The 25,813-nt window shown below is 50.3% G+C and overlaps 1 protein-coding gene across 8 annotated transcripts; it reads right to left on the bottom strand.

Annotated features, from left to right (window-relative positions):
* Positions 1-668: 668 nt before the first annotated feature.
* HDAC6 (histone deacetylase 6) lies at positions 669-23,973 on the bottom strand. 8 transcript variants are annotated; one of them, XM_032756880.2, is made up of 29 exons: positions 23,789-23,973; positions 22,936-23,058; positions 22,722-22,850; positions 22,506-22,594; positions 20,219-20,303; positions 20,069-20,109; positions 19,273-19,369; positions 19,031-19,128; positions 17,558-17,662; positions 17,369-17,437; positions 11,106-11,232; positions 10,932-10,997; positions 10,779-10,838; positions 10,621-10,710; positions 10,178-10,284; positions 10,026-10,093; positions 9,619-9,787; positions 9,402-9,530; positions 9,038-9,206; positions 8,204-8,337; positions 7,559-7,627; positions 7,255-7,447; positions 5,360-5,509; positions 2,863-3,037; positions 2,072-2,748; positions 1,875-1,988; positions 1,592-1,738; positions 1,366-1,494; positions 669-1,118 (listed from the first exon to the last, which is right to left on the bottom strand). In XM_032756880.2, exons 2-29 carry the CDS (start codon positions 23,026-23,028, stop codon positions 1,050-1,052), a joined length of 3,648 nt encoding a protein of 1,215 aa, XP_032612771.1. In that variant the 5' UTR covers positions 23,029-23,058; positions 23,789-23,973; the 3' UTR covers positions 669-1,049. The 8 variants fall into 8 exon arrangements, with proteins under 8 accessions (XP_032612771.1, XP_032612769.1, XP_032612766.1 ...); XM_032756878.2 differs by lacking the exon at positions 23,789-23,973 and adding an exon at positions 23,699-23,772; XM_032756875.2 differs by lacking the exon at positions 23,789-23,973 and adding an exon at positions 23,579-23,669.
* Between the last annotated feature and the right edge of the window lie 1,840 nt (positions 23,974-25,813).

The raw sequence follows: 25,813 nt of genomic DNA, 5'->3' as shown, positions 1-25,813 counted from the left end.
CTGAGATTGTGCCACTGCACTCCAGCCTGGGCGACAAGAGCAAGACTCCATCTCAAAAAAACAAAACAAAACAAGAACCCAGCAGCCTCGGCCCTTCCCCATCCCTCCTCTTCTTGACTCAGTAAGGCTGTGGTGGTCAGCTTGGGATCACAAGGTGGCCATGAAGAAAAGTCCTGGAAACCTCAGAGCCGACTCCCTTGAGCTGCCAAAGCAATTCTCACCAAGTGGGAGAAATTCAACTCTCAGACTGTCCTCCAATTTCCCACCTCCAGTCAATGGCAGGCACCCCTTCTGCCAAGAAGCTACCATGACCACCACATTCAAGTTAAACCTGGACCTCCTGCCATCCCCAGTCAGGCCAATGAGACAGTGGGGAAACAGGCCTGGTCAGGATACTTCCTGCTAGTTTTCTTGCCTTCTCAGCCTAGGGTGTGGGTGTGGCTGGGACTGGCTGTGAGGCTATTTATAAGGCAAGCACCCATTTTCTCATGGATTCTACCATTTCATATCCCATGGAGCCAGTCAAGATGGCTGCTCTATTTTCAGTTAGTTTTTTGGGAGCAATGGATGGGCAGGGGATTGATCTGACAGAGACCCACTCCCTCATTCCTTCATTACTCATCGGCTCTGCTGGCCAGGGATGTGGGATTCTCCACCTGCTCAAAGTCAAAAGGCTTTCTCCAGGTTTTTTAACAGCTTGTACTTTATTACATATGCAACCTTGCCATGCCTGCCAGTTAACTCCCCTCCCACCAATGTTATCCTCGTGATATTGGCTCCCTCTTGGGGCCAGTGAGCTGCCCCCCTTTCCTTCTGGGCTGGAGTAGTGGTGCCCCTCAAGCAGGCAATGGGCAGGGGGAGATCCACAATTAATCGTCGCAGTTCTCTTAAAAGTATTAACACTTAAATAAGCACTCTTGGGGAGTTGCAAAGGATATTCAGGATGGGATGCAGTGGGAGGCTACCCCTCATCCAAGGTACAGGCTGGAATGAGCTACAGCTGGTCTATCGTGGGCCTCAGAAGGTGAAGAGGGACCGTATTCTGGGGCTTAGTGTGGGTGGGGCATATCCTCCCCAAACTTGTTCTGGTGGGCGATGTTCTTCACATCTAGGAGAGCCTGAGGAGGAGGCAAGAATAGGGCAGGTGAGAGAGAGTGAGGACCCCTCTACCTCAGCTGCAGGGCTGCCCCCACTCCAGCCCTCAACCACTCTGTCTTCTGGACTATCCCACAGCCCCCGCCCCATGCAAAATAATCACATGAGGCAGCCATGCAGAGGGGCCTGTGGTCTCCCTTTACCCAATCACAGAAGGGGTGTGCGTGTGGGGGGTGAGTGCACATGTCGAAGGGTCTACCCAGGGCCCACCTGGTGGTGGACATAGGCCTGGCAGTAGTAACACCAGGCTGACAGGTCGATGTAGCTGAGGACCAGCGGGTGTCCAGAATTTCCATGGTGTTGGAGCATGTGGCCATTGATGTAACGACCACAGTAGACCTGAGGTTGGGGGTGTGAGTTTCAGGTGGGGGTCAGCATCCCCCTGCAGTTTGCTCCCGGGCCAACCTCCACCCCATCCCCTTCCTCTGCTCCATACCTGATAGCAAGAGAGACACACCCAATTCTCTTGGATTGTTCCACAGTCCCCACAAGGTTGGGTCACGTCTAGGCCTGCTGCAGGTATGGGGCATACTGCCACCAAATGGGGACACCAGGGCAGTGGTGTCACAGCATAAAATATGGCCTGGAGTGGGTGGGTGAAACTAGGTAAGCTGAAGACCCCATCTCCCCATTATATGTTTATACATCACATGCTCCTACCTGGAGACACAAATTGGCAAGAGAAGGAAGCCACAGTCCCAGCCTCTCCCTGAGCTCACCTGATCAGTGAGGCCCCTAGATCCCTGCATCAGCATCGAATCAGCCATGTCCTGACCTCCAGCTGCCTCTCCTAGTAGGTTCTCCTCTCCTGGGGCCTGAGATTCTGAGGCCCCCTGGACACGCAGAAGTAAGAGATGTATCAGAGAAGCCCGATTCTTGCCCCTTCTTGCCCCTACCTGGGTGTGGTGGGCCTTACCTGAGATTCGCTGCCTAGCTCCAAGGTCCTGAGACTCCCAATCAGTGTAGTGGGAGATATCTGGGGTGTAGTTCCCTGCACAGGTGAGGTTGGGGGGGTTTGGTGGTCTGTGCTCAAGGCTAGAGGAGTTTGGATCAGCTCGGTGCCCCCTGGAGCCTCCTCTGACGTAGTCTGGTCCAGTGTGGCTCCCTCCATGGCTGCCTCCGAGGTGGTCTGGGCCAGTGTAGCTCCTCCTACAGCCTCCTCTGAGGTAGTCTGGCCCAGCGTGGCTCCCCCAACAGCATCCTCTGAGGTGGTCTGGTCCAGAGTGGCTCCTCCCACAGTCTCCTCTGAGGTGGTCTGGTCCGGAGTGGCTCCCCCGACAGCCTCCTCTGAGGTGGTCTGGCCCAGCATGGCTCCCCCAACGGCTGCCTCAGAAATGGTCTGGGCCAGCGTGGCTCCCCCTGTGGCTGCCTCTGAGGGCTGGTCCTGAGTGAGGACCACCACAGCTGTCTCTGACTTAGTCTGGCCTGGAGTGGACTCTTCCCCAAATGATGCCGAGGTGACCTTCCCCAAGCCTGCTTCCAGAACCTTCTTTTCTCGTGTGGTCATCCGCTCAGCTAACCTAGGTTTGGCTGGTTGGGGTGCCTTCTTGGTGACCAACTTAGAACTGGAGGGTCCCTCTCTGTCTTCTACCTCTGGAATCAGGGAGGGAGATCCTTGAGTGTGGGTACTGTCCCCCTTCCTGCCTCTAATCCCTGCCCCTCAGCCCCCTCCTTCCCTGAGTTCCCATCGCCCCCAAATCCACTCACTCATGACCCGTAAGCTGCGCCAGTATCTGCGATGGACTTGGATGGTCTCAGTGATTGAGGCCAGGGCCCCTGATAGTGGGGGCCGTGGCAGGGTCAGCAGGGGTGGCGGGTCTCCAAGGAGGGAGCGAGTACAGGCAGCCATGGACTCTGAGATGGATGTCAGGTTATAGCCACCCTTTGTTAAGGAAAAGGGGAGGGAAAGGTATGGTGGGGGTTCATTGGGGAATTTGGAGGGCAACATGTCCTGCCTCCCCAATCCTCCCTACTGAGCCCTGCAAGTCTGGAGAGGGAGGGGGAGTACTGGGAACAAGTGAACAGAACCCACACCTTTAAGATGGGCAGCACCCACTGTGTAAGGTGGTTGTTGTGGGGAGTAAATTGTGACGTAAAGTGCAAGATAACAATACTGATAAAAGCATTAGTAACAGCTGACATTTATTGTTTGCTGTGTGCCAGATCCGATTTTAAGTACTTCATGCATATTAACTCAATCCTCACAACCACGGGCGCTCAATCTATACAGGAACTTGCCTTCATGCCATACAGAAATCCGTCTTCACACTGTCCAGGAACCCCTGGCCTCACATCATACAGTAACCACTGACCTGACCTGCACAAGACGACTGCTGTGAACCCATACAAAAGCCCCTGCCCTGACCTAGTACAGGAACAACTGGACTCTTTCTCCACATGGACTCCTGTATTGACTTTTTTAAAACTCTACAGGAATCCCAGTCGCTATTTTTTTTTACAGATAAACTGAGGCTCAGAGTGGTTAGATGACTTGTCCGAGGTCATAACAGCTGAAGAGGCAGCACTGGGGTTTGAACTTGGGCTCTCTGATGGAGTCATCTGTGTTCTTAACTCCCACCGTGTCCTGTCACAAGCAGTACTGGGCACATAGTAAGTGGGACTTTTTGCAAGCTAATTAATTTCTCTGTGACTTATTTTCCTCATCTGTAAAGTTGTGAAAATAACAGCATAGGCCGGGCGCGGTGGCTCACCCCTATAATAACAGCACTTTGGGAGGCCGAGGCGGGAAGATTACCTGAGGTCAGGAGTTTGAGGCCAGCCTGGCCAACATGGTGAAACCCCGTCTCTACTAAAAATACAAAAATTAGCCAGGCGTGGTGGCATGCGCCTGTAGTCCCAGCTACTCGGGAGGCTGAGGCATGAGAATTGCTTGCTTGAGCCTGGGAGATGAAGGCTGCAGTGAGCCGAGATAGCGCCATTGCACTCCAGCCTGGGTGACAGAGCGAGATGCTGTCTCAAAAGGGAAAAAAAAAGAGGCAGGTACGGTGGCTCATGCCTGTAATCCCAACACTTTGGGAGGCTGAGGCGGGTGGATCACGAGGTGAGGAGTTCAAGACCAGCCTGGCCAACATGGTGAAACCCTGTCTCTACTAAAAATACAAAAAAATTAGCCGGGTGTGGTGGCAGGCACCTGCAATCCCAGCTACTTGGGAGGCTGAGGCAGAGAACTGCTTGAACCCAGTGAGCTGCGATCGCACCACTGCACTCTAGCCTGGGCAACAGAGCAAGACAACGTCTCAAAAAAAAAGAAAATAAGAGCACAGAAGGTTGCTGAGCGGGTTAATATCTGAACAATGCATAACAGTAACCAGAGGCCAGGTGCGGTGGCTCATGCCTGTAATTCCAGCACTCTGGGAGGCTGAGGTGGGTGGATTTCTTGAGGCCAGGAGCTCAAGACCAGCCTGGCCAACATGGTTAAACCCTATCTCTACTAAAAATACAAAAATTAGCTGGGCGTGGTGGCAGGTGCCTGTAATCCCAGCGACTCAGGAGACTGAGGTGGGAGGATCACTTGAACCCGGGAGGTAGAGGCTGCAGTGAGCTGAGATCATGCCACTGCAGACTAGCCTGGGTGACAGAGCGAGACTCTGTCTCAAAAAAAAAAAAAAAAAAAAAACAGATCCAAAAGATCCAGCATTTACCATATGCCAGGCATTCCTCCATGATTAGCCTGCCTCATAAAGATGAGGAAACTGAGGCACAGGGTGTGGGGACACTGAGTCATTTACAAAGGTCAGTGAATTCCCTTTGTCCCAGGAACTTGTTAGAGGCAGTTCAGGTAGAGTAAAAAGCACAAACCCTGGAGCCAGGCTGCATGGGTTCAAGTCCTGGTTCTGCCATCAGTAAATGTGCCATCTCAGGCTAGTCATCACACCTCTTTGTGCCTCAGTTTCCCTGATCTTCAGAGAGGAAAATAATGAGGTAAGCTGACCCTACTTCATAGGCTGCTTTGCCAAGTAACTGAATGAATAAGACAAATGAAGTGCTCAGAAGAGTGCTCTGCACATAGTGAGCACTCAATTAAGGCTGTTAATGTTGCTGTTATTCTTATTACTACCCAGTATGTGCCAACAATCCCAGGCAGGGACACTCAAAGGAGATTTCAGGAAACTGTCCTAAGTGACGGTGCCAACATTTCCAAACTACCCTCCCACTGTGGGAAGAGGGACCAAGAGAGAGTTACCTCTAGGATAAGGATAATGCGGCCACTGGCAAGGCCCATCAGCAGGTGGGTGAGGTGGGCATAACCCTCAGGTGACACCTGGCAGCCCCCCAGCGGGTCCCCCCGTGCAGCATCAAAGCCAGCTGAGACCAGCACCAGTTCTGGGTTAAACTGAGGCAGGGAGAGAAGAGATGTATAAGCACGAGGGTAGGGGCTTTTGGTAGGCAGTAAGTGATGGCGACCCAGAGACATGGAGAAAAGAACAAATGAAGACAGGGAGATGCAAGTCAGAGAGATGGAGACATAGAACCTGGAGACTAGGAGACACAAAAGCAGAGACTGAAAATGAAGAGGGGAAGAAAAGAGATACAGACTCAGAGATAGAAGAAATAGATGCAGACTTAGAGACATGGAGATGGTAGAAAGGGACAGATGGGGTCCAGGCGTGGTGGCTCACGCCTGTAATCCCAGCACTTTGGGAGGCCAAGGTGGGCGGATCACGAGGTCAGATTGAGATCATCCTCGCTAACACAGTGAAACCCTGTCTCTACTAAAAATACAAAAAATTAGCCAGACGTGGTGGCGGGTGCCTGTAGTCCCAGCTACGCGGGAGGCTGAGGCAGGAGAATGGCGTGAACCCAGGAGGCAGAGCTGGCAGTGAGCCGAGATTGCACCACTGCACTCTAGCCTGGGTGACAGAGCAAGACTCCATCTCGAAAAAAAAAAAAAAGGGACAGATGGGGACATGAGACAGAGTCATGAAACATGAGACAGACTGACACGTCAAGAGAGTGACATGAAAAACAGAGAGAGAGAGACATGTCCTCACACACACATACCCCAGGGTCAAACGTGGGACACACATACACAAGATACAGGGTTTTATATACACAGTGCCAAAGAGAGGTGCTTGCACACTTCCATAACAGAAGATAGCAACGCAAGCACCACACACAGAGAAGATGGTCACACAGAGCCACACGTACTGCCACACAGACAGTACCATATAGACCAGTACTATATATCTGCACTAGTCATCTACACACACACAGTTTCTCAAAGAGGACAATAACCCACAGCCACCCTGCACAGTCACATACACATGCCATCACCACACAGCCACAACGGCGACATGCACTCTGGTGTGTCCACAAGAGCTGGTTACTTGCACATACAGTTGTACACACACAGAAGGCTGTCCTAGCTACCTATGCACAGTCAGAGGCACATGCAGATCCAAAGATGCACACCAGCGCCCAGGGTGACACAGCGGTGCTCACACCCCTTCCCTCCCTCCCAGAGTCAGCCATACACAAGTCACCAGCCCCTCAGCTCACACAGAGGGAAGGCAGCTACCTCCCAGTCAGAGACATACACACAAACAGCCAGGGCAGACAGCCAGACAGTGACTGCTGTCACACACAGCCTTCCACATCCAGAAGGTCCCACACAGGCTGTCACAGAGATGGTTGCATTTAGTGACATACAATATCACACCCATCACACAGAGAAAAGGTGAGAAATACCTGCCTGCACAGAGTTGCACACACACACACACACTCAAGCACTTGTGATGGCACGCACATACTCAAGCACTTGTGATGGCACACACATACAACACAGATCCAGCCAGGACACGGGCCACTGCTGCATAGTCAGAAGGTCCTCACACACACAGCCAAGACAGTCACTCACACAGTGTCACACAGAGAAGGCAGTCATGTACAGCCACCTGTGCACAAATACACAAGGTGATCACAGCCACCAACTGCCCTGGTAGTCTCATTAAACACTCATGGGCTGTCTCATATGATTAGCCACGTGGCAGTCACACACACACATGCCGAGGAGGCAGGTCCAGGCTGCCACCTGCACAGGCGTGTCACATACATCCTGCGATCTATCCTGAGCTGTACCTCGTAGGCAATGGGAAGCACCAGGCGATGCCAGGCAGCTAGGTAGTCAGTGTCACCCATGCGGGGCCCGTTCCATGCCACGTTGACGGTGAAGCCTGTGCCCGCAGCCTGGCCGATCTGGCTGCTGGCACCCTCATCCCCCATGGGGAAGAAGGTGCCATGATCATAGCGGTGCAGGGACACATATAGCACACTGCCGGGGAGGGGGTGGGAAGGGGACCATGGCTGGTTAGGGGCTCCAGTACCCCTGAGGTGCTCACCCACCTCCCTGATCACACTGCGGCCCTTGACTGCAGCCCCTTACCTGGGGTCATCCTCAAACATGTGCTGAGTTCCATTACCATGGTGGACATCCCAATCCACAATCAGGATCCTGGGGAGGAGAGAGCACCTCAGTAATCCAGGATGCTTACCCCCTGGAAGAGGGCTGGGCTAGACCCCTGGGGTCTGCAGGGGCATTTAGTGCTGAGTGGCAGGACCCTGGGTCCTATCAGTTAAGGAGAAAAGTCTGATCCTGGTTCCCGAGGGCTGCCCGGTAGGCCCGAGCAAGTGCTCAGGGCTGGGCCCTGGGCTCTTCTGGGTCATTGCTAGGGAACTGGACCCTGGGCCTTGGGCAGCTAATGCTGGGGGCTGGTTCCTGGGTCTTCTGGAGTATGCATCAGGAGCCTAGACCTGGGTTCTGTCGAGGCAGCTGCTGTAGGCCAGAAATGCTGGGGTGGGACCCTGGATCCTGTTTTATAAGCACCCAGGTAACATGATCTGGGGGTCCTATGTAAATAAGCACTAAGAGGCTCCATCCTCGGTCCTTCTCTGGGTAAGGGCTGCACCCTTACTTCTTTCTGGGGAAGTCCTGGGAGGTGGACCATGGGGCATGAGTAAGTGATGGGCTGGGGGGGGCATCCAGGTCCCCACAAGGATCAGGATTTGGGGGGCCCCAGGGAGTCCTTACCGTAGGGCACGCCCACTGATAGCCTGGGCATGGCGAGCAGCCACAGCCACAGAGTTGAAAAAGCAAAAACCGCAAGCTGCATCCTGCTCCGCGTGGTGTCCTGGGGGACGCACCACAGCAGCACCATTCAGAACCTGGGAAGCAGCAGGTGCTAAGATCGGACAGCCTGCCCTCAAGCTTGCCCTCACCTTCCTTTCCTTTTTTTTTTTTTGAGACGGAGTCTCACTCTGTTGCCCAGGCTGGAATGCAGTGGCGCGATCTCGGCTCACTGCAAGCTCCGCCTCCTGGGTTCCCGCCATTCTCCTGCCTCAGCCTCCTGAGTAGCTGGGACTACAGGCGCCTGCTGCCATACCTGGCTAATTTTTTGTGTTTTTTAGTAGAGACGGGGTTTCACCATGTTATGCAGGATGGTCTTGATCTCCTGACCTCATGATCTGTCCACCTCAGTCTCCCAAAGTGCTAGAATTACAGGTGTGAGCCATTGCACCTGGCCTTTTTTTTTTTTTTTTTTTTTGACACAGGATCTCACTCTGTTGCCCAGGCTAGAGTGCAGTGGTGCAATCGTGGCTCACTGCAGCCTTGACCTCCTGAGCTCACCTCAGCTTCTCAAAGCGCTAGGATTACAGACGTGAGCCACCGCACTTGGCCACCCTTCCCTTTCTCCAGTTCCTTCCATTATTCCCCCAGCCTCTAGGCCCACCCCCTCCCGTGCCCCTCCCCATGGCCTCTTTTCTCAGGCCCTGCTTGACTCTCTCAGAGCCTCCAGAAACAGCAGGTGGCCCTCTTTTTCCATTCCCCCCAAGTCCTCCTCTCCCTAGCCCACAGAGGACACACCTCTCCCGACAGCACAGCCTCCACCAGGCGGCAGGCAGCGCCAGTGGCAAGCTGTGCACAGGCGAAGGTACTGGGGCAGATATAGATGGAGTCAAAGTTGGAACTCTCACGGTGCAGCTCCCGGGTTTTCATTTTCTCTGTGGCCCGGAGATGATCCACGTACTCAGCACTGGAGGCACAGAGAGGAGCACCCGCAGGACAGTGAGGAGAGTCTGCCCCCTCCCTGGGCCCCACCCCCAAGACAGGAACTTCAGCCCCTCTCAAGTCCTGCAGCAGCTCCCCGGGAGGGGAAACCCAAGCTCCAGCCCTTGAGACCTCATCCACAGTCCTGGGAAGCCACCCACCCCAGGCACCGGGGTCTGACCTGTGGCAGGTGAGCAGCTCAGCCTCTGTGGCAGGGCGTGGTGTCAGGGTGAGGCAGCGCCCGGCAAGGCCCAGCTCCTCCAGACGGCACATGATCCGCAAGATGCGCTGGGGTACCTCAGGGTGGTGGCTAGCAGTGGGGAAACGAGAGGTAGAGGCTTAGTGCCTGAGGGGGAGGGACGCCCAACACCTACTCATCCAGCCCTCCAAATGCCTACCTGTCCCACAAGTTGCAGTGATTCATCATACTTTGGTCATAGACCAGCCCTGTGCGAGACTGTAGCACTGGCCACGTCAGGATTGGGAGCGCAGGGGGCTCCCAGGGTCCTTCCTCCTCGCTCTCCTCTACATTGTCCTCCTCCATGTTGTCCCCCTCCACGGTCTCAGCTACAAGGGGGAGGCCACGTTTGTCCTACCCTCTCAATCTGAATCCCTGTCATACTCTGGAACTCAGGTGACCCAAACAGAAAAAGGGGTGGGAGGCCTGAAACCAGGGCCCAGGGAGAGAGAGGGCCTGACACTCTCCCACCAAGGCAGCCCAGTAAAGTCAGAGAAGTCTGAAGACAGTCTCCCCCAGGGCTAATCCCACTTCCACCCCACACCAGGCCCACACCCCACTTCCTACTTGATCTCACAAGAACCTCCCAGAAGGGCTCAAGGGCTTCCAGAGCACAGGAAACTGAAGCCTGGGCACTGCAGGGCAGGGAGAAAATATGATGTCAAGGAATGTGGGTGGGCAGTGAGGCTCCCGCTTTCTCCTCCTCCACCTGGGCTCACCTCCGGCAGGGGGCACCAGGTGACTCCAGCATGGGGCAAGGGTCTCCCAGAAGGGTGTGGAGCGAAGCACTGACACCTTCAGCCAGGGCACGGAGGTTGTAGCCACCCTGGGGCAAGGAGTTGTGAAGGGGGATCAGGAAAGGACCAGACATGACCAGGGAATAATAATAATGATGATAATAAGAGAGTGCATACCAAATGTCAAGCAACAAGGAACTTAGAAGGGGGCCTCATTGAATTCACTGGACAATGATAGGAGGTGATTACCATTATTATGCTCGTTTTAGAGAAGGAAAGTGGAGGCACAAAGAAGTGAAGTGATTTATGCAAGGTTGTCCAGCTAGTAAGTGAATTGCTGGGCCAGGAACTCCTGTCGGACTTGAAAGCTTCGTTCTTAAGCCCTCCAGGATCCACAGGCTGAGGGACGAAGGTGAGTCACTCACCTCCAGAGACAGGATCAGCTTGCCTCCTGCCAGACCCATGAGCAGGTGGGTTAGCTGGGCGAATCCTGCCGGAGTGGCGGCCATCTCACCCTGGGGGGACATGGAGGGTCAGCCTGGCTCTGTGTAACCCACCTGCCGCCCCAGGGAGCCTGCCTTACCTTGGGGTCCCCTTGCAGGGCATCAAATCCAGCAGCCACCAGGACCAGATGAGGCTGGAACTGAAGAGGGAACAGACTCCATGAGGCTACCTACCGTCACAGCCTAACCTTCAAGGCCACTCCTCCTCCCAACACACCCCAGACCCCCAGGACCTCGAGGGCGACTGGCAGCAGGACGTGCAGGAAAGCAGCAATGTAGTCAGCATCCCGCATCCCCACCTGCAGACACAGGAGTGTGATGGGGGATGTTCAGCCACCTGTCCCGAGCTGCTGACAGAAGGGCAGGGCTGGGCCTCACTTTGGGGGCAGAGGTGGGTGGATGCTGACCTGGTTCCAAGGCACATTGATGGTATATCCTTGGCCTTGGCCGAAACCTGTGGTGGACCAGTTAGAGGCCTTCAGGTGGGGCCAGAACCTACCCTGCTCGTAGCGGTGGATGGAGAAATAGAGGACACTGGGGGCAGAAGAAAAAGAGGCAAGAGAGTTGGAGAAGTCAATCCCCATAGACACCCCCAACCTAACAGTTGCCAGTTTCCTCTACCACTCATTTCCCCATTCAACCACTTGTTCATTCTATCATTCATTAATTTCCCCATTATTTAATCCAGGAATCCATTCTTCCATTAATTTACCCTTACATTCAGTCACCAATTTAATCATCTTACCATTTTTTCATTCTTATCTTTATCTATCCATTACCTCACTCGCTCATTCATTTAGTCTCTCACCAGAACCTCTCCCTCAGCAAACATCACTGCCCCCTCAGTGCCCACCCAATTTCAGGCTCAGCTCTAGGGTCTATCCCAGATGATGGGGGCTCCTGACTCTGTGGGGTACTCTAGATCATGTCTGCCCACTACCTGCCCCTATGACAAAGGTAGTAGTAACAGCAGGTCAAACCCTGTGACACTGGAGGCCCAAACGGAGCATGGGGCTCTTAGCTGAGGGCAGCCAGCTAAGGCTGAAAAGAGACTCAAGCCAGGCTGGGGAGCTGGGTGATTCTCTAGCAGGAAGTAGAGAGACCTGGGGGGTAGGGGTGAGACTTGCTTCTGTGGGTGGAACTGGAGAGGGGGTGCTGGCTGGGGCTGTCATGAGACCAGTGAAAGGGCAGTTCCTTCTCCCCAATGCCTTACAGGCCACCTCTACTACTTCTTCTATTTTATAGGCGAGAGAATGAGCACTCAGAGGGATGAGAATGACCGACACACAAAACAGATACTGAAAAGATTTGATGCACGTGTTTTGACAGAAAGCCCAGCAAGGGGCCATGGGAGGGCTTAATTCTGACTGGGGAAAGCAAAATGATTAATCTATCATCCATCCATCCTTCTATCTGGTCATTTACCCCCTGCTTTGTTCCAGAGAGGATCTAAGGCAGCTTTTTTAGGGAAATGCAAGAAATAGTGGTATGCATTGAATCTAGACAAACTTAAGAGTCACATTTTAATGGGTTGATAATGTAGTTGTGAAACTTAATGCAAGTGATATAAAAAGATTCTTAAAATTGAGGGAAAAGAGCTTGGAATTGGGGAATAAAAACATGCAAAAGCTCTGGTCTTGAGTAGGTGGAGGATGATTGTTTTATTTTTGACATTGATAGATAAATCTCGGTTCTAAACTGTTAGTAAGTTAATCATTAGAGGAAGAGAAACACAGTAGGACATAAAAATTATCATCAGAGGGCTGGGCGCAGTGGCTCACGCCTGTAATCCCAGCACTTTGGGAGGCCAAGGTGGGTGGATCACTAGAGGCCAGGAGTTCGAGACCAGCATGGCCAACATGGCGAAACCCTATCTCTACTAAAAATACAAAAAATTTGCTGGGCGTGGTGGCGCATGCCTGTAATCCTAGCTACTTGGGAGGTGGAGGTAGGAGAATTGCTTGAACCCAGGAGGCAGAGGTTGCAGTGAGCCGAGATTGGGCCACTGCACTCCAGCCTGGGCGACAGAGCGTGACTGTCTCAAAAAAAAAAAAAAAGAAAAGAAAAGAAAAAGAAAAAAAATATCATCGGGGAAGACAGGAATAAAGAAAAGATCTGAAGAAAGCTGACTGTAAAAGAGAGCCATCAAAGTCAACAAACAGCAGAACTAGCACTCAAGCTAAGTTTAAAAAGAAAACAGAAGGGAAATTCAAAATAAGTTCAACCACCTTCAAGTTAAATGGTGGATTGATAGCACAGGTTTACTTCCTCACTCTCCTACCACCCCAGTCAAAATACAGTAAAGAAATTGTAAACAAACAGCAACCCAGAAAGAGAGAGTGGAAGGATGTCAGAGAATAAGAGACTTCAATGAATTTCTAGAAAGTAGACTTTGAGATTCCAGGGGCCCCAGGGTGCTCTGTCTCATGCTGAGCAGGATAAGGGGGCACCCAAGATAACCTGAGGTTTCCTTTCTGGAGAAATCCAGTACAGATCCAGGTCAATGCACACAAAATCCCTTCTGAAGAGCCAATTCACTGAATCACCAATGCAACAAAGTTACTTGTTTCTTTTAACTACTTAGGTTTAGATCATCTGCTTTCCTTGTCTTCACAACAGTATTTTAAGGATTATCCAGTTTGTCTCCCTGCTGCTGGAGTTCAGAGACTGAGAGATGGGGAGCTGGGAGATCCAAGGGCATGGACATGTTCTTTTTGTTTGTTTGTTTACACATGTTTGTTCATAAGGAAGAATGCACTGAATATATTCACAGTGTTTCACATCTGTGTGTGTAATCAATAGTGTACCCACGAAAGAACACACAGCTATAGCCTCCTATGCATTTATTCAAACAAAAAGAATGATTAGTGATATTAAAGAATTCTTTGAATGGGAGACCCTTGGCAGATTAAAAAAATAATTATTGTTAATTTTCAGGTATTGATACTAAGGTAATGCTTTTCCAAAAAAAGTGTACTTATGTTTTAGAGATGCATTCTGAAATATTTACAGGAGAAATTATATGGTATCTGGGATTAGCTTTGAAGGAAAATAGGAAGAGGGCAGTGGGTACAGGTATAGATGAAATGTGATCGGCCAGTGAGTTGATAAATGTTGAAGTATTAAATTCCAGAAGCCAGAAATGAACAAAATAAAGAATGTCGGAGGAAAAAATTAATAAAGATAAAACCAGAAAAATTAATGAAGTATTAAAAACCCACCATAATAAAACAGTAGAGATGACCAACAAAGCCCAAAGCTAGACTGGAAAAGATAAGTACAACAGACACATCTTTGGAAAGGCTGAGGGAAAAAAGAGATGTTACCCCAAAGAAGAGGCCTCCTTTGTTCTGACATCTGGCAGGATCCCGTCTAATGCCCGGGTCCTTGCCCACACTCGCTAAAGTTGCAACCTGTCAGTGGACATTCCCTGTCCCCATTCTGGGGAAATGTCTTTCAGGAAAACAGACCTACAAACACTGCAACAGAGTAGTCCTCTGACAGCCCCCTACAATGGGCCTTCATTCTTGGGTATAAATAGCCAAATAAGGATTGCTAGACATTTGAGGAAAACCATCAGCATAAAAGAGAAGGACCAAGAAAAAAATATTTCAACCAGCCTCAGAATAAAGAGACATAATTCAGACAACAGAAGAAACTTAAGGCACTTCCTTTTTTTTTTTTTTTTTGAGACAGGGTCTCCCTCTATTGCCTAGGCTGGAGTGCAGTGGCATGATCTTGTCTCTCTGCAACCTCTGCTTCTTGGGTTCAAACGATTCTCCTGCCTCAGCCTCCTGAGTAGCTGGGATTACAGGTGCGCACCATCACGTCTGGGTAATTTTTGTATTTTTAGTAGAGATGGGGTTTCACCATGTTGGCCAGGCTGGTCTCGAACTCCTGGCCTCAAGTGATCCACCCACCTTGGCCTCCCAAAGTGCTGGGATTACAGGCATGAGCCACCGCGCCCAGCTGGCACTTCTAATCCATACTCTATAAAAACAAGATCAGGAATGAGAGGGCATAGAAACAGAGAGGAAGAAAGAGCTTTTGGAGTTTAACAGAATATCTAAATACATAATTCAACAGAAGGGCTTGAAGATAAAGTTGACAAAATCTCCCAGGTCACAGCAAAAGAAAAAAGAGACAGAAAACATGAGATAAAAAATAAGAAGCCTGGGCAACATGGTGAGACCCTGTCTCTACAAAAGATTAAAAAATTAGCTGGGTATGCTGGTGTGCACCTGTGGTCCCAGCTACTCAGGTGGCTGAGGCATGAGGATTGCTTGAGCCCGGGAGGTCGAGGCTGCAGTGAGTCGTATTTGTGCCACTGTACTCCAGCCCGGGCAACAGAGCAAGACCTTGTCTCCAAAATAAATAAATAAATAAATAAACAAATAAATAAATAATAAAAAAGAGAGAGACATAGAGGATCAACCCAGGAAGTCTAACATCTGACTAACAGAAGTCCTAGAAAGAGAACAGAGAGAACAAAGAAGAAATTATCAAAGATCTAATAGAAAAGAATTTCCAAGAATTTAAGAAAAGCATGAATCTTCAGATGTAAAATGTCTACTTACTATTAAACAGAGTGAAAAGGCCAGGGTAAAAGTTTAGAACATCAAGGCTAGGTACAGTGGCTCATGCCTGTAATCTCAGCGCTTTGAGAGGCTGCAGTGGGAGGACACTTGAGGTCAGGAGTTCGAGACCAGTCTGGGCAACATAGTGAGACCCTGTCTCTACAAATAATTTAAAAAATTAGCTGGGTGTGGTGGCACATGCCTGCAGTCCTAGCTACTTGGGAGGCTGAGGCAGGAGGATTGCTTGAGCCCAGGAGTTTGAGGTTACAGTGGGCTATGATCATGCTACTATATGATCATGCCTGGGTGACAGAGTGATACCCTGTCTAATAATAATAATAAAAAGAACACCAAGATAACCTTGCAGAGAGGAAAGTAGATTACTTGGAAAGGAATGAAAAGCAGACACCTGTCGGGAACACTGAATGCTGGAAAACAATAAAGCAATGTCTAGAGAACAACCAACCTAAATTGGATTCTTCAGATGTAAAATGTCTTGGATAAGTGGATTCCCTGTAGTCAGCTGGGTAGAAGGCTAGATGAAACTACTACAAGTTGAGCATCCCTAATCTAGAAATCTGAAATCTGAAATGCTGTAAAATCCTAAACTTTTTTTTTTTTTTTTAGATGGGGTCTCAGTCTATCACCCAGGCTGGAGTGCAGTGGTGCGATCTCAGCTCACTGTAACCTCTGCCTCCTAGGTTCAAGTGATTCTCCTGCCTCAGCCTCCTGAGTAGCTGGAAATACAGGTGTGTGCCACCACGCCTGGCTAATTTTTCTGTATTTTTGTAGAGACAGGGTTTCACCATGTTGGCCAAGCTGATCTTGAACTCCTGACCTCAGGTGATCCGCCTGCCTCGGCCTCCCAAAGTACTGGGATTACAGGCGTGAGCTACTTCACCTGGCCCTAAAATCCTAAACTTTTTGAAGGCCAACATGATGCTCAAAGGAAATGCTCATTGGGGTATTTCGGATTTTGGGTTTTCAGATTAGGGATGCTCAACCACTAAGTACAATATAAATATTTCAAAATCTGAAAAAATCTGAAATTTGAAATACTTCTGGTTCCAAGCACTTCATATAAGGGATACTCAACATGTACTTAGTAATGTCCCCTACTGACAAGGACTTGCTCAATCACTTTCTGCAGGAAGGGTAAGCTGGTCCCCTCCTGGAGGGAAGTCTGGCAGTGTATACCAGACTTTAAAGTACGCTAACTCTCTGGCCCAAGCAACCCACTGTTAGAAATTCATCCTACAGATAGACTCAGAGAAGTGCAGAATTACATATTTACTAGACTATTCACGGTAGAAGTGCCTGTAATAGCAAAAACTGGGAAGCATCTTAAAAGTCCTGGGGTTAAATAACCAGAGGTACAGTCATAAAATTGAATACTACAAGGAACAAGATACTTTAAGAGGTACTAACATGGAGAAGTGTCCCAGATATGCTGTTAAATGAATAAAGCAAGTTGTCGAAGAACATGTGGAGAATTATTCCATTAGGCAGTGTGTTATTAATAATTATAACAATAATAATAAAAATTCAGACATCTATAGAAAAAATCTGTAAGGATATAACCTAAACTGTCAACACTTATTTTTGAGGTAATGGAAATTAGAGGAGACTCACTACTTCAGACACTTCTGTATTATTTAATTTCTTTAAACAAATAGTTTGCTATTTATTTATTTATATTTGTTTTTTACTATCTACTGAAAGGATAAACAAACACTTTGAAGCATTATCCTAATCAGAAAAAATAAAGCAGTAATTTGAGGTTCACTCTAACCCAAGGGTTAATCAGTGAATAACATCTTCAAATATTTGTGGGTCAAATCCCATCTCTCCCAGTTCTTCTCTGTGTGACCTCTTAACCTATAAGCCTCAGTCCCCCTATCTGTAAAATAGGGAACCCAGCAGTCCCTGCCTCAGAGTGAAATTAGGAGAGATGGCAGACACACAGAAAGTAGCACAGATCCTGATCCCAGGATAGGCCCCATGAATGTGAATGCCTTTTCTTCCTTCTGGCTGGGCCTGTAAGGGTGGGAGGTGGCTGGGAGTCTAGCACCTAGGTGGGAGTCGGGGTATACCTGGGGTCCTGGTCGAAGGTGAACTGTGTTCCTTGACCGTGGTGCACATCCCAATCTACGATAAGGACCCTAGGAGCAGGAGAGAGAGGGGACTCTGTGCAAGGGGATCAAGGTGAATCTGGGGGAAGAGCCCAGACCAGGACACCCCACCCCATGCCACCCCCATCACATCTGCCCTCTGTTGCTGACCTCCGGATGCGGTGTTTCTGTTGAGCATAGCGGGCTGCCACAGCCACGTGGTTGAACATGCAATAGCCATCCATAAGACTGTGCTGGGCATGATGTCCAGGAGGCCTGGGCAAGACAAGAAAGTAACAGCTTGGAGTATGTGAGGGGTCCTCCTCTGCAGAGACAGACTATCCCCTGCTCTCTAATCCTGGACCACCAATTCCTTTAATGCTGATGCCTAAAAGTCTGCCGGGAACTGAGTAATGGAGGCCCTCAAACTCTCACCCCTTGCCAATCTACCCCTCTGTCTCCAAAGGAGATTTGAAAATGTTCATTAAAATGATAAAGGCCGGGTGCGGTGGCTTAGGCCTGTAATCCCAGCACTTTGGGAGGCCGAGGCGGGTGGACCACGAGGTCAAGAGATCGAGACCATCCTGGCCAACACGGTGAAACCCCGTCTCTACTAAAAATACAAAAAATTAGCTGGGTGTGGTGGCGGGCAACTGTAGTCCCAGCTACTTGGGAGGCTGAGGCAGGAGAATCACTTGAACCCGGGAGGCGGAGGTTGCAGTGAGCCAAGATTGCGTCACTGCACTCCAGCCTGGTGACAGAGCGAAACTCTGTCTCAAAATAAATAAATAAATAAATAAATAAATAAATAAAATGATCAATGCATTCATTCTCATACCCAGTCATTCTGTTGCAGGAACTCAGCCCACAACCTGTATTTTAAAAAGGGTTAAGTAACATTTTTATTTTATGTTAGTATAAAATAAAATTTTATTTTTATTTTATGTTAGTATAAAATAAAATTTTATTTTTATAAAGGTACTAGCATATTTGCTGTAGCATTTTTTTAAAACAGCAAATGACTGGAGAGAACCAAAATGCCCATTAGTCGGGGACTGATTAACATAGAGTGCATTTACACAATGGTGTTCTACCGAGCTCCAAGATACATACTGTTAGAGAAAGGTTTCCAAGATGTGTAAGTGAAAAGATGGTACGAAGGGAGTATGTCATGTTACTACCATTTGTGGTTAAAAACAGGGGAGGGAGGAGAAAGCTTTTGCATTTCATCAGTTCTGGGATGCCAATGATGATAAGATGTACCATGATTTTACATGCCAAAAACGAAGCAGAAAATACTGCCAACGGAATTCTGAGGTGTCGCTGTTTGTAAGATGCATCTGGATTTCAAGATGTTACAGATATGAAAAAATGTACACCTTAGAATCAATGAAATATGGTATTTATTTCTTGAATAAGACTTTGTGGGAAGACATATGAGTCAGTGGTTCCAATGACTACCTCCCATGAGAGGAGGCAGGTGTCTGGGTGACAAGGATGGGCAGATTTTTAATTATATCCTCTTTTGTACCTTTGGATTCTTGAATCACATGAATATATTACCCATATCACATATCAATACATTTTACACTTGAAGGAAGGACTTTAAAACAATGTAAAAAGTCAAATGCTGGAGAGTCCTACCTAATGATGGCCATGCCATTCCGGATCTCAGCCCCCAGGACCGCATCCACCAGCCTGAGGACAGAGCCTGAGGCCAGGCAGGCACAGGAGTATGAGTTCTGGAGAGACAGTGGGGAGCCAGAAAGGGAGTAAGGGAGAGAACAGCCCTATCCACTCAGCTGCTTCCCCCAGGGTGGGGTGGGCATAGGGATGGGGACCCCAAGATTGCCACCATTCCCTGCCCCCAGAGTTCTCATCCATACCGGATGCAGATAAACTGAGTCGTAGGTGTCTGCTAGGACACGGAGTTCTCCCTCATTCATGTACTGGGTTGTTTCCATCAGATCAATATATTCTAGGCTAGACACAGATGGGAGATGAGATTCAGGGCCCTGTCTTTTCCCCAGCTGAGCTGTCCGTACACCAACCCCCTGGTCAAATTAGGGCTTGGCTCCCCCAACTGTCAACCTGAAGGAATAGCCAGGATATAAGACACATTCTGTTTCTTCCCTAGCCCGCCTCAGTTCCAGTAATATTCTCTGCTCCCCTGCAATAGCCACACCAAATCCTACTTTCAGGCCTTTGGCCACACTGGTCCAGCTGTCTGTTCTTCCCTTCCCTCAGTCACCCTCTTCATCTGACTCTTTTTCTCCTCTTAAAGTTCAGCTCAGATACCTGCTCTGGAAGCTAGCTTTCCTCAAGCCACATAGCACCAGGCCTCTAAATCTGGGTTCCTGCAGCCCCTGGGGGAACCCCGATCACTCTGTCCACACATTCACCATCTATTCACACAATCAGATCATGATAACAGTAATAGCTCATCATGGGCTGATTATGTATCAGGCCCTGTTCTAAGCACCTGACACACATCAAACTCTCCTGAGGAACTTATGTTTACTGGTCCCCTTGTTACAGGCGATGACACGGATTCAGAAAGGCTCAGCGACTTGCCCAAGGCTGGCCACAGAGACCATGACATTCCTTCCCAAAGCGTTTAGCTTGCCCTGGTTTGTCCAGAGCAGGCTCCTCCCCATCCCTACAAGGCTCCCACGCCTTCACCTGTGAACCAACATCAGCTCTTCCTTTTCAGCAAACCGGGCCTGGGGAGAGATGAGGAATAAAGGGGGGATAAAGGGTTAAGGCATGGGCTGCACCCAGGTCAGGTCAGCTCCCTGCCCTTCACCCAGAGTGTTGGCTTGGGGGCCTTACCTGAAAGGACACGCAGCGATCTAGGAGGCCCTCCTGGATCAGTTGCTCCTTGATGGCATGGAGCCGCTCAGGGCCTTCTGGGAAGCTGGGGAGATGAAGACACAGTCACAGATGCATGGGGACACTGGGGAGCTCCACATCTGCTCTCTTCACATCTCCCCATCCACCCTTCCACAGCTGTTTACCCTAAAACTGTGGTGTCAGTCCTGCCTCCCATCAGCTCTGGTGTGTGACCCTCTCCTCACCACTGCCACTGCTATTACCATACCCTCCTGCCTGCGCTGTGGCGGCATCTCCTCGGCCTCCCTGCTTCGACCCTCGCCACCTCAACAGTCCTTTCTGTGCATAGCAGCCAGACACTGGTTAAAACCCTAATCAGTTCATGTCCCTTCGAGGCTCCCATCCCATTCTGAGTAAAAGCCAAAGTATTCTCCATGCCCAGAAGGCCCTAAACAATCTGTCCTCCATCACCTCTCTGACCCCATCTCCTACCCCTCCCTTTCCTTTGCTTCGCTTCACCTACACTGGTCTCTTCCCTGGTTCTCAGTTGAACCAAATACTCTTCAGGCAGCCCTAGAACTTTACTCTAGCTGCCCCCCAACCTCCACCTAGAATACTCTTCCTCCAGCTGTCTCCATGACTTACTCCTTCACCTCTTCAGATCCCTGCTCAAATAGGGAGGCCTTCCCTGACCAGCCTATTTAAAATTGAAGTCTCCTCCACTGTACTTTCTCCTACTATCCTCCCTTTACTGCTTCTCCATAACACTGCTCTTTCTACCACAGTGTATCATTTACTTTTTGTTTATTTATTGTCTGTCTTCCCCCTTTTCCCTGAAGACACAGGCTTTTGTTTTGTTTACTGCTGTATCCCTAGCTCCTCAATAGATGGTAAATAGGTATTCCATAAAAGAAGTCTTTTTCCCATAGTAAGTTAGTCTTAGGTTGGAATAAGGGATATAGATATTAATTGGTAAACACACAAGTATGATATTAGCAAACAACGTCATGGGCTAGGAAAATAAGATCAGGTATTGGGGTAGGGTTTGGCCAGGCAAAACCTTCTCTGAGAAAGTCTCATTGGGATGTGAAAGGTAGCTGGAAGAGGAGAAGGCCGAAAAGAATCTCTGGGAAAGGGGTTGGTCAGGGTACAGACCAGAGGCAAGAGGGTGCCTGGCATGTTGGAAGAACAAAGGGACTAGTGCGGGTGAGAAGGATTGGCTGACGAGGTCACAAAGTGATGTGGAGCCAGATCATGTGGAACCTTTGAGGCCAGGATGAAAAATTTGGACTTTACCTTGAGGGCAACAGTTCGCCCTTAAAGTACTTTTTTTTTAATTTTTATTTTTTGAGACAGAGTTTTGCTCTTGTTGCCCAGGCTGGGGTGCAATGGCACAATCTCGGCTGACTGCAACCTCCGCCTCCCAGGATCAAGCGATTCTCCTGCCTCAGCCTCCCAAGTAGCTAGGATTATAGGTGCGTGCCACCATGCCCGGCTAATTTTTGTATTTTTAGTAGAGACAGTGTTTCACTGCGTTGGTCAGACCGGTCTTGAACTCCTGACCTCAAGTGATCCACCTGCCTTGGCCCCCCAAAGTGCTGGGATTATAGGCGTGAGCCACCGTGCCCAGCCTCCTTAAAGTATTTTAACAAAGACATCATCTCATACATATTTTTTTAGGTTGCTGCATGAACAGATAATAGAGGTGAGGTTGGAAGTAGGGGGGACCAGGGAGGAGGCCCCTGCAAGTCTAGGTGAGTGATGATGATGGCGGCAGTGGAGGTGGTGAGGAGAGATCAAATGGTGAATATATTTTGAACATATAGCCAAAAGGATTTGCTGATTCTTTTTGAAAAGTAAAGCAAATGGGAGGTTTCATCCTTCTGTTTCAGTACAAATGTCTCTTCCTCTATAAAGGCTTCTGGGAAGCCTGGATACTAGTTTAGGATCCTCTATTATACACCCTTGAATCCCCTGGTCTTAAGTCTGTCTTCATTAAACACCTCATACTGCTGTTGGCTGTTTAATGATCTGCCCTCCTACTCACCAATCCACTCCTAGAGAAGGGACCCTGTCTGTTGTTTGGTACATTTGTATCACCAACTCTTGGCACGCAATAGGCACTCAATAAATGTTTGTTAGCTACATAGAAGAACCCTTTCAAGTGTGAGCCCTACCTCCCCAAATCATCTGCTTCCAGTATCCAGGCTGGGGTAAGAAAAGATTTATTCTTGCTAATGGGCTCTAATTTTGTGGTTTGGAGACAGCCTGGAGGACCCAGCCTCACCTGTCATCCCAGAGGCAATGGAATTCATTTAGCTGCTCATCCAACACCAAGCCAGTGCCAGCCAGTGCTTCAGCCTCAAGGTTCAGATCCTGCAGAGGAAAAAAAAAGGAGACACAGATCCATTTTAGGCCCTGAGTCAGAGGGAACTGTCCAGGGTGGGGAACCTTTGGGTTTTGATTGTCATACGAGGCTAAACCGCAGCCAGATCCTGCTCACCATCCCTTGCAGTCCCACGATTAGGTCTTCTTCCACTGCTTGGCCGAGCTTCTTCATTTTGCCTTTCTTCTTTACCTCTGCTAGATTGGGGATGGAGCGGGGAACGGCTCCCTTTTTAATATTTCGCTTCTGTGAATCAGAGAGAAGGGTCAGAGTCCAGGGCATGACCAACTTGCTCCCTCTCCCCCTCATCAGGGCGGGTCTAGGGCCTCACCGAAGTGACACTGGAGTCCTGAGGGGGCGACTGGGGGTTCTGCCTACTTCTTCGCTGCCTGGTTGTGGTGGAATCCTGGCCGGTGGAGGTCATAGTTCAGGAGGCTTGGCCCCTGCCGCGGTTCTGGGGGTGTGTGGGGGAGCGTGGGTATGTGAGGGGGCTAGTGCGCCCTGAGGACCCCACCTCTCTGCCCTTTTCCAGGCTCCGCCCCCTCTATTAGATTCCATTCCTTACGCGATCTGATTCTCCACAGCCTTCCAAACTCCGCCTCTCTCAGGCCTTCTCCCTCCACTCAGGTGGCCATTCTACCTGGCCCCGCCCGGCCCGCTAGACTCCACCCCTTTTACACGATTCTCTTTCCCTGGTCTTGCCCTTTCACGGAGCAATGAGCCCCCGGGCTCACTCAGTCCGTTTTAGGGCCTGCCCTTTCCAACCAATCACCACCCCTTCTACTCTCCTAAGCCCCATTCCCAGGCCCTCTAAGCCCGGCCCAGACCCCATTCCTTCACGAACCTGCCCTTTCGGCCTATCTCCCGGGATAATCACCCACCCTTTCACTCAGCCGGCCCCGGCCCCGACCCCGGTCTCGACTCCACCCTTAACGATTCACTTAACTCCACCCCTTATCGGGCCGGACCGGTACCTTCCACTCCGCCAGATCCCGCCCCTAGCGTTTCAACTAGCCCCACTCCTCAGGGGACTGCCCCGTTCCTTCAACCAGCTCCACCCCCTGCCCAGACCCGACCGCTAACGTTTCGCTAACCCCCTTCAGCCAGTCCCTAGCTGCCTTCGGTCGGCCTCCGCCCCCTTCCCGCCTCCGCCGTCGACGCGCTGTACTCGCCGCTCCACTCACTGGACGCAGCCCCTTTCTCAAACTCCGCCCTTGGCTCGCTCCGCCAAGTTTCTGGCGACCCGTGGGGACGCGAGCGCTCGGGCCTTTCTTTTCTATTGGGCCTGGTCTCTCGACTGCCCGCCCAGATCCCGCCTCCAGAGGGGACCGTGCCTCAAGGCCGCGCCCCTCGCGCGAGCCACACCTCTCGCGAGCTCACAAGCGGCGGGGCAGCGCGTCGGCGTGCTACGCCAGCTGTGCTGAGCCACACCTCTCGCGAGCTCACAGGCGTCGGGGCGGTGCGTCGGCGTGCTACGCCAGCTGTTCTGCGCCTACGTAAAGGCAGGCGCCGGCGGTTCCCGACGGGGCTGCGGCGCAAGCTTTTCCTTGCCTCGGCTACCGTCGCTGTCGTCCCGGATGCCATAGCCGCCGCCCCTCCGTCCCTGTCCAGTCACTTAGGAGCCCTTCGGGCCGGCGGTGTCTCGAGAGCAAGCAAGGAAGCGAGGGAATTAAGAAGGGGCGTCTTCCCTTTTCCCCGCGACTTCCCGCGCGACGCGCCGTGATGACGTAGCGCGGGTGGGCTGGTTGTGGCTGGGCCGAGAGAGAGGTTGCCACTGGACGTTGGCGGTGGCGGCCAAAATAGGCGTGGTGACGATGCTAAATTGTGGGGATTTTCCGAGTTAATATTCACTACGGTGGTACACAGGAAGCACTGGCCGAATATTAGTTATTAATATTCTGCCGCAATATTCTGAGTGGAAGGAGTCATAGTGGGGGCAGGGAATGGTAATGATAGCAACTATTATGTGACAGGCATCGTTGTAAACCACAATTCTATGAGGTAGTTCCCATTATTAAGGCTGCTTTGCAGATAAGGAAACTGAGGTTACGGGACTTAACCATGTGACTTTGGGCAAGTTGCTGAACAGCTCTGTGCTCCGTTTCCTCATCTGGAAAGTTGTGATAATAATAGTGCCCAGGGCCAGAACGGACTTGAGGATGGGAGTTCTCATGGGCAGCAGCTCTCCCTATCTGCCCCCTCCAACGGGTAACCACTGCTCCCAAGCAGTAATAGAAAGTGTGTGTGCGCCTGGAGAGTCTGGGGAGCTGTCCCTGGGCACCCCCTCTCCCCCGCAACTCCCACTCCGTGTCTAAATGTCAGCTCTGCAGGAGGCCGGTTTGTCCTCCTAATCGCTCTCTCATTCTCCACTATTTCCTACCGGGCTGTAAGCTGGGACCGGAGAGATAAGCAGTCCGGGGGTTCAGCATCAGACTGACAGATTGACGGTCTCACCGCCCAGTAGCTTTGCCCTCTGATCCTCTTGAAGATGCCAGTTCCTGCCGCCTCTTCCCTCTCACCCCTCCTACCTGAACCTATCTTTTGTCTCAGCGCAAAAGAGTTGCAGACCTAAAACCTTTAAACCCCTACACTCACCAAAGGAAACACATACAATGATAACACACTACAAAACATTCTAGAGTTCTGCAGTCTGATAGAGTAGGGAGTCTTGCAAAGGTTCAAGGCCCATTTTTCTGTTGGATCAGAAGAGGTTTCTGTAGAGCAGGGGTCAGCAAACTTTATAAAGGGACAGAGAGTAAACATCTTAGGCTTTGCAGGCCACATACGGTCTCAGTGGCATTTTTTTTTTCTCTTTTTAAAAATCCTTTAAAAATGTAAAACAGCCCACAGTCTGGCTTTGGCTTGAATGCCATAGTTTGCCGATCTGTGCTGTAGTGTCAGGCCTTGGTTTCTATCTGGCTGGCATTCTTTTACAGGATTGAGGGTAGGGGCCTTTTTTCTAAGGAGAGGTATTCCTTTTGTGTGAGATGTGTGAGGACAGGGATTCATGGGCAGGGTCAGGTCACTTCTAGTGTACCTCTGGTGGGTCATTTCAAATGTTCCTGGACAGAATGAGGATAGGGATTCCTATGGTTTCTATATTGTTGTACCTTTACAGAATCAAGCAGGGGTTTCTAGAGAGCTCCAGACTATGGGTTCCTGTTCCTGTGCAAGTTAAGGATTAAGCTTTTTTTTTTTTTTTTTTTTTG

Source organism: Hylobates moloch, unplaced genomic scaffold (assembly GCF_009828535.3).
Source record: "Hylobates moloch isolate HMO894 unplaced genomic scaffold, HMol_V3 SCAFFOLD_7, whole genome shotgun sequence".
NCBI lineage: Eukaryota > Metazoa > Chordata > Mammalia > Primates > Hylobatidae > Hylobates > Hylobates moloch.
Note: the sequence above shows the minus strand (reverse complement) of the source record. Positions and strands in the feature narration are given on the sequence as shown.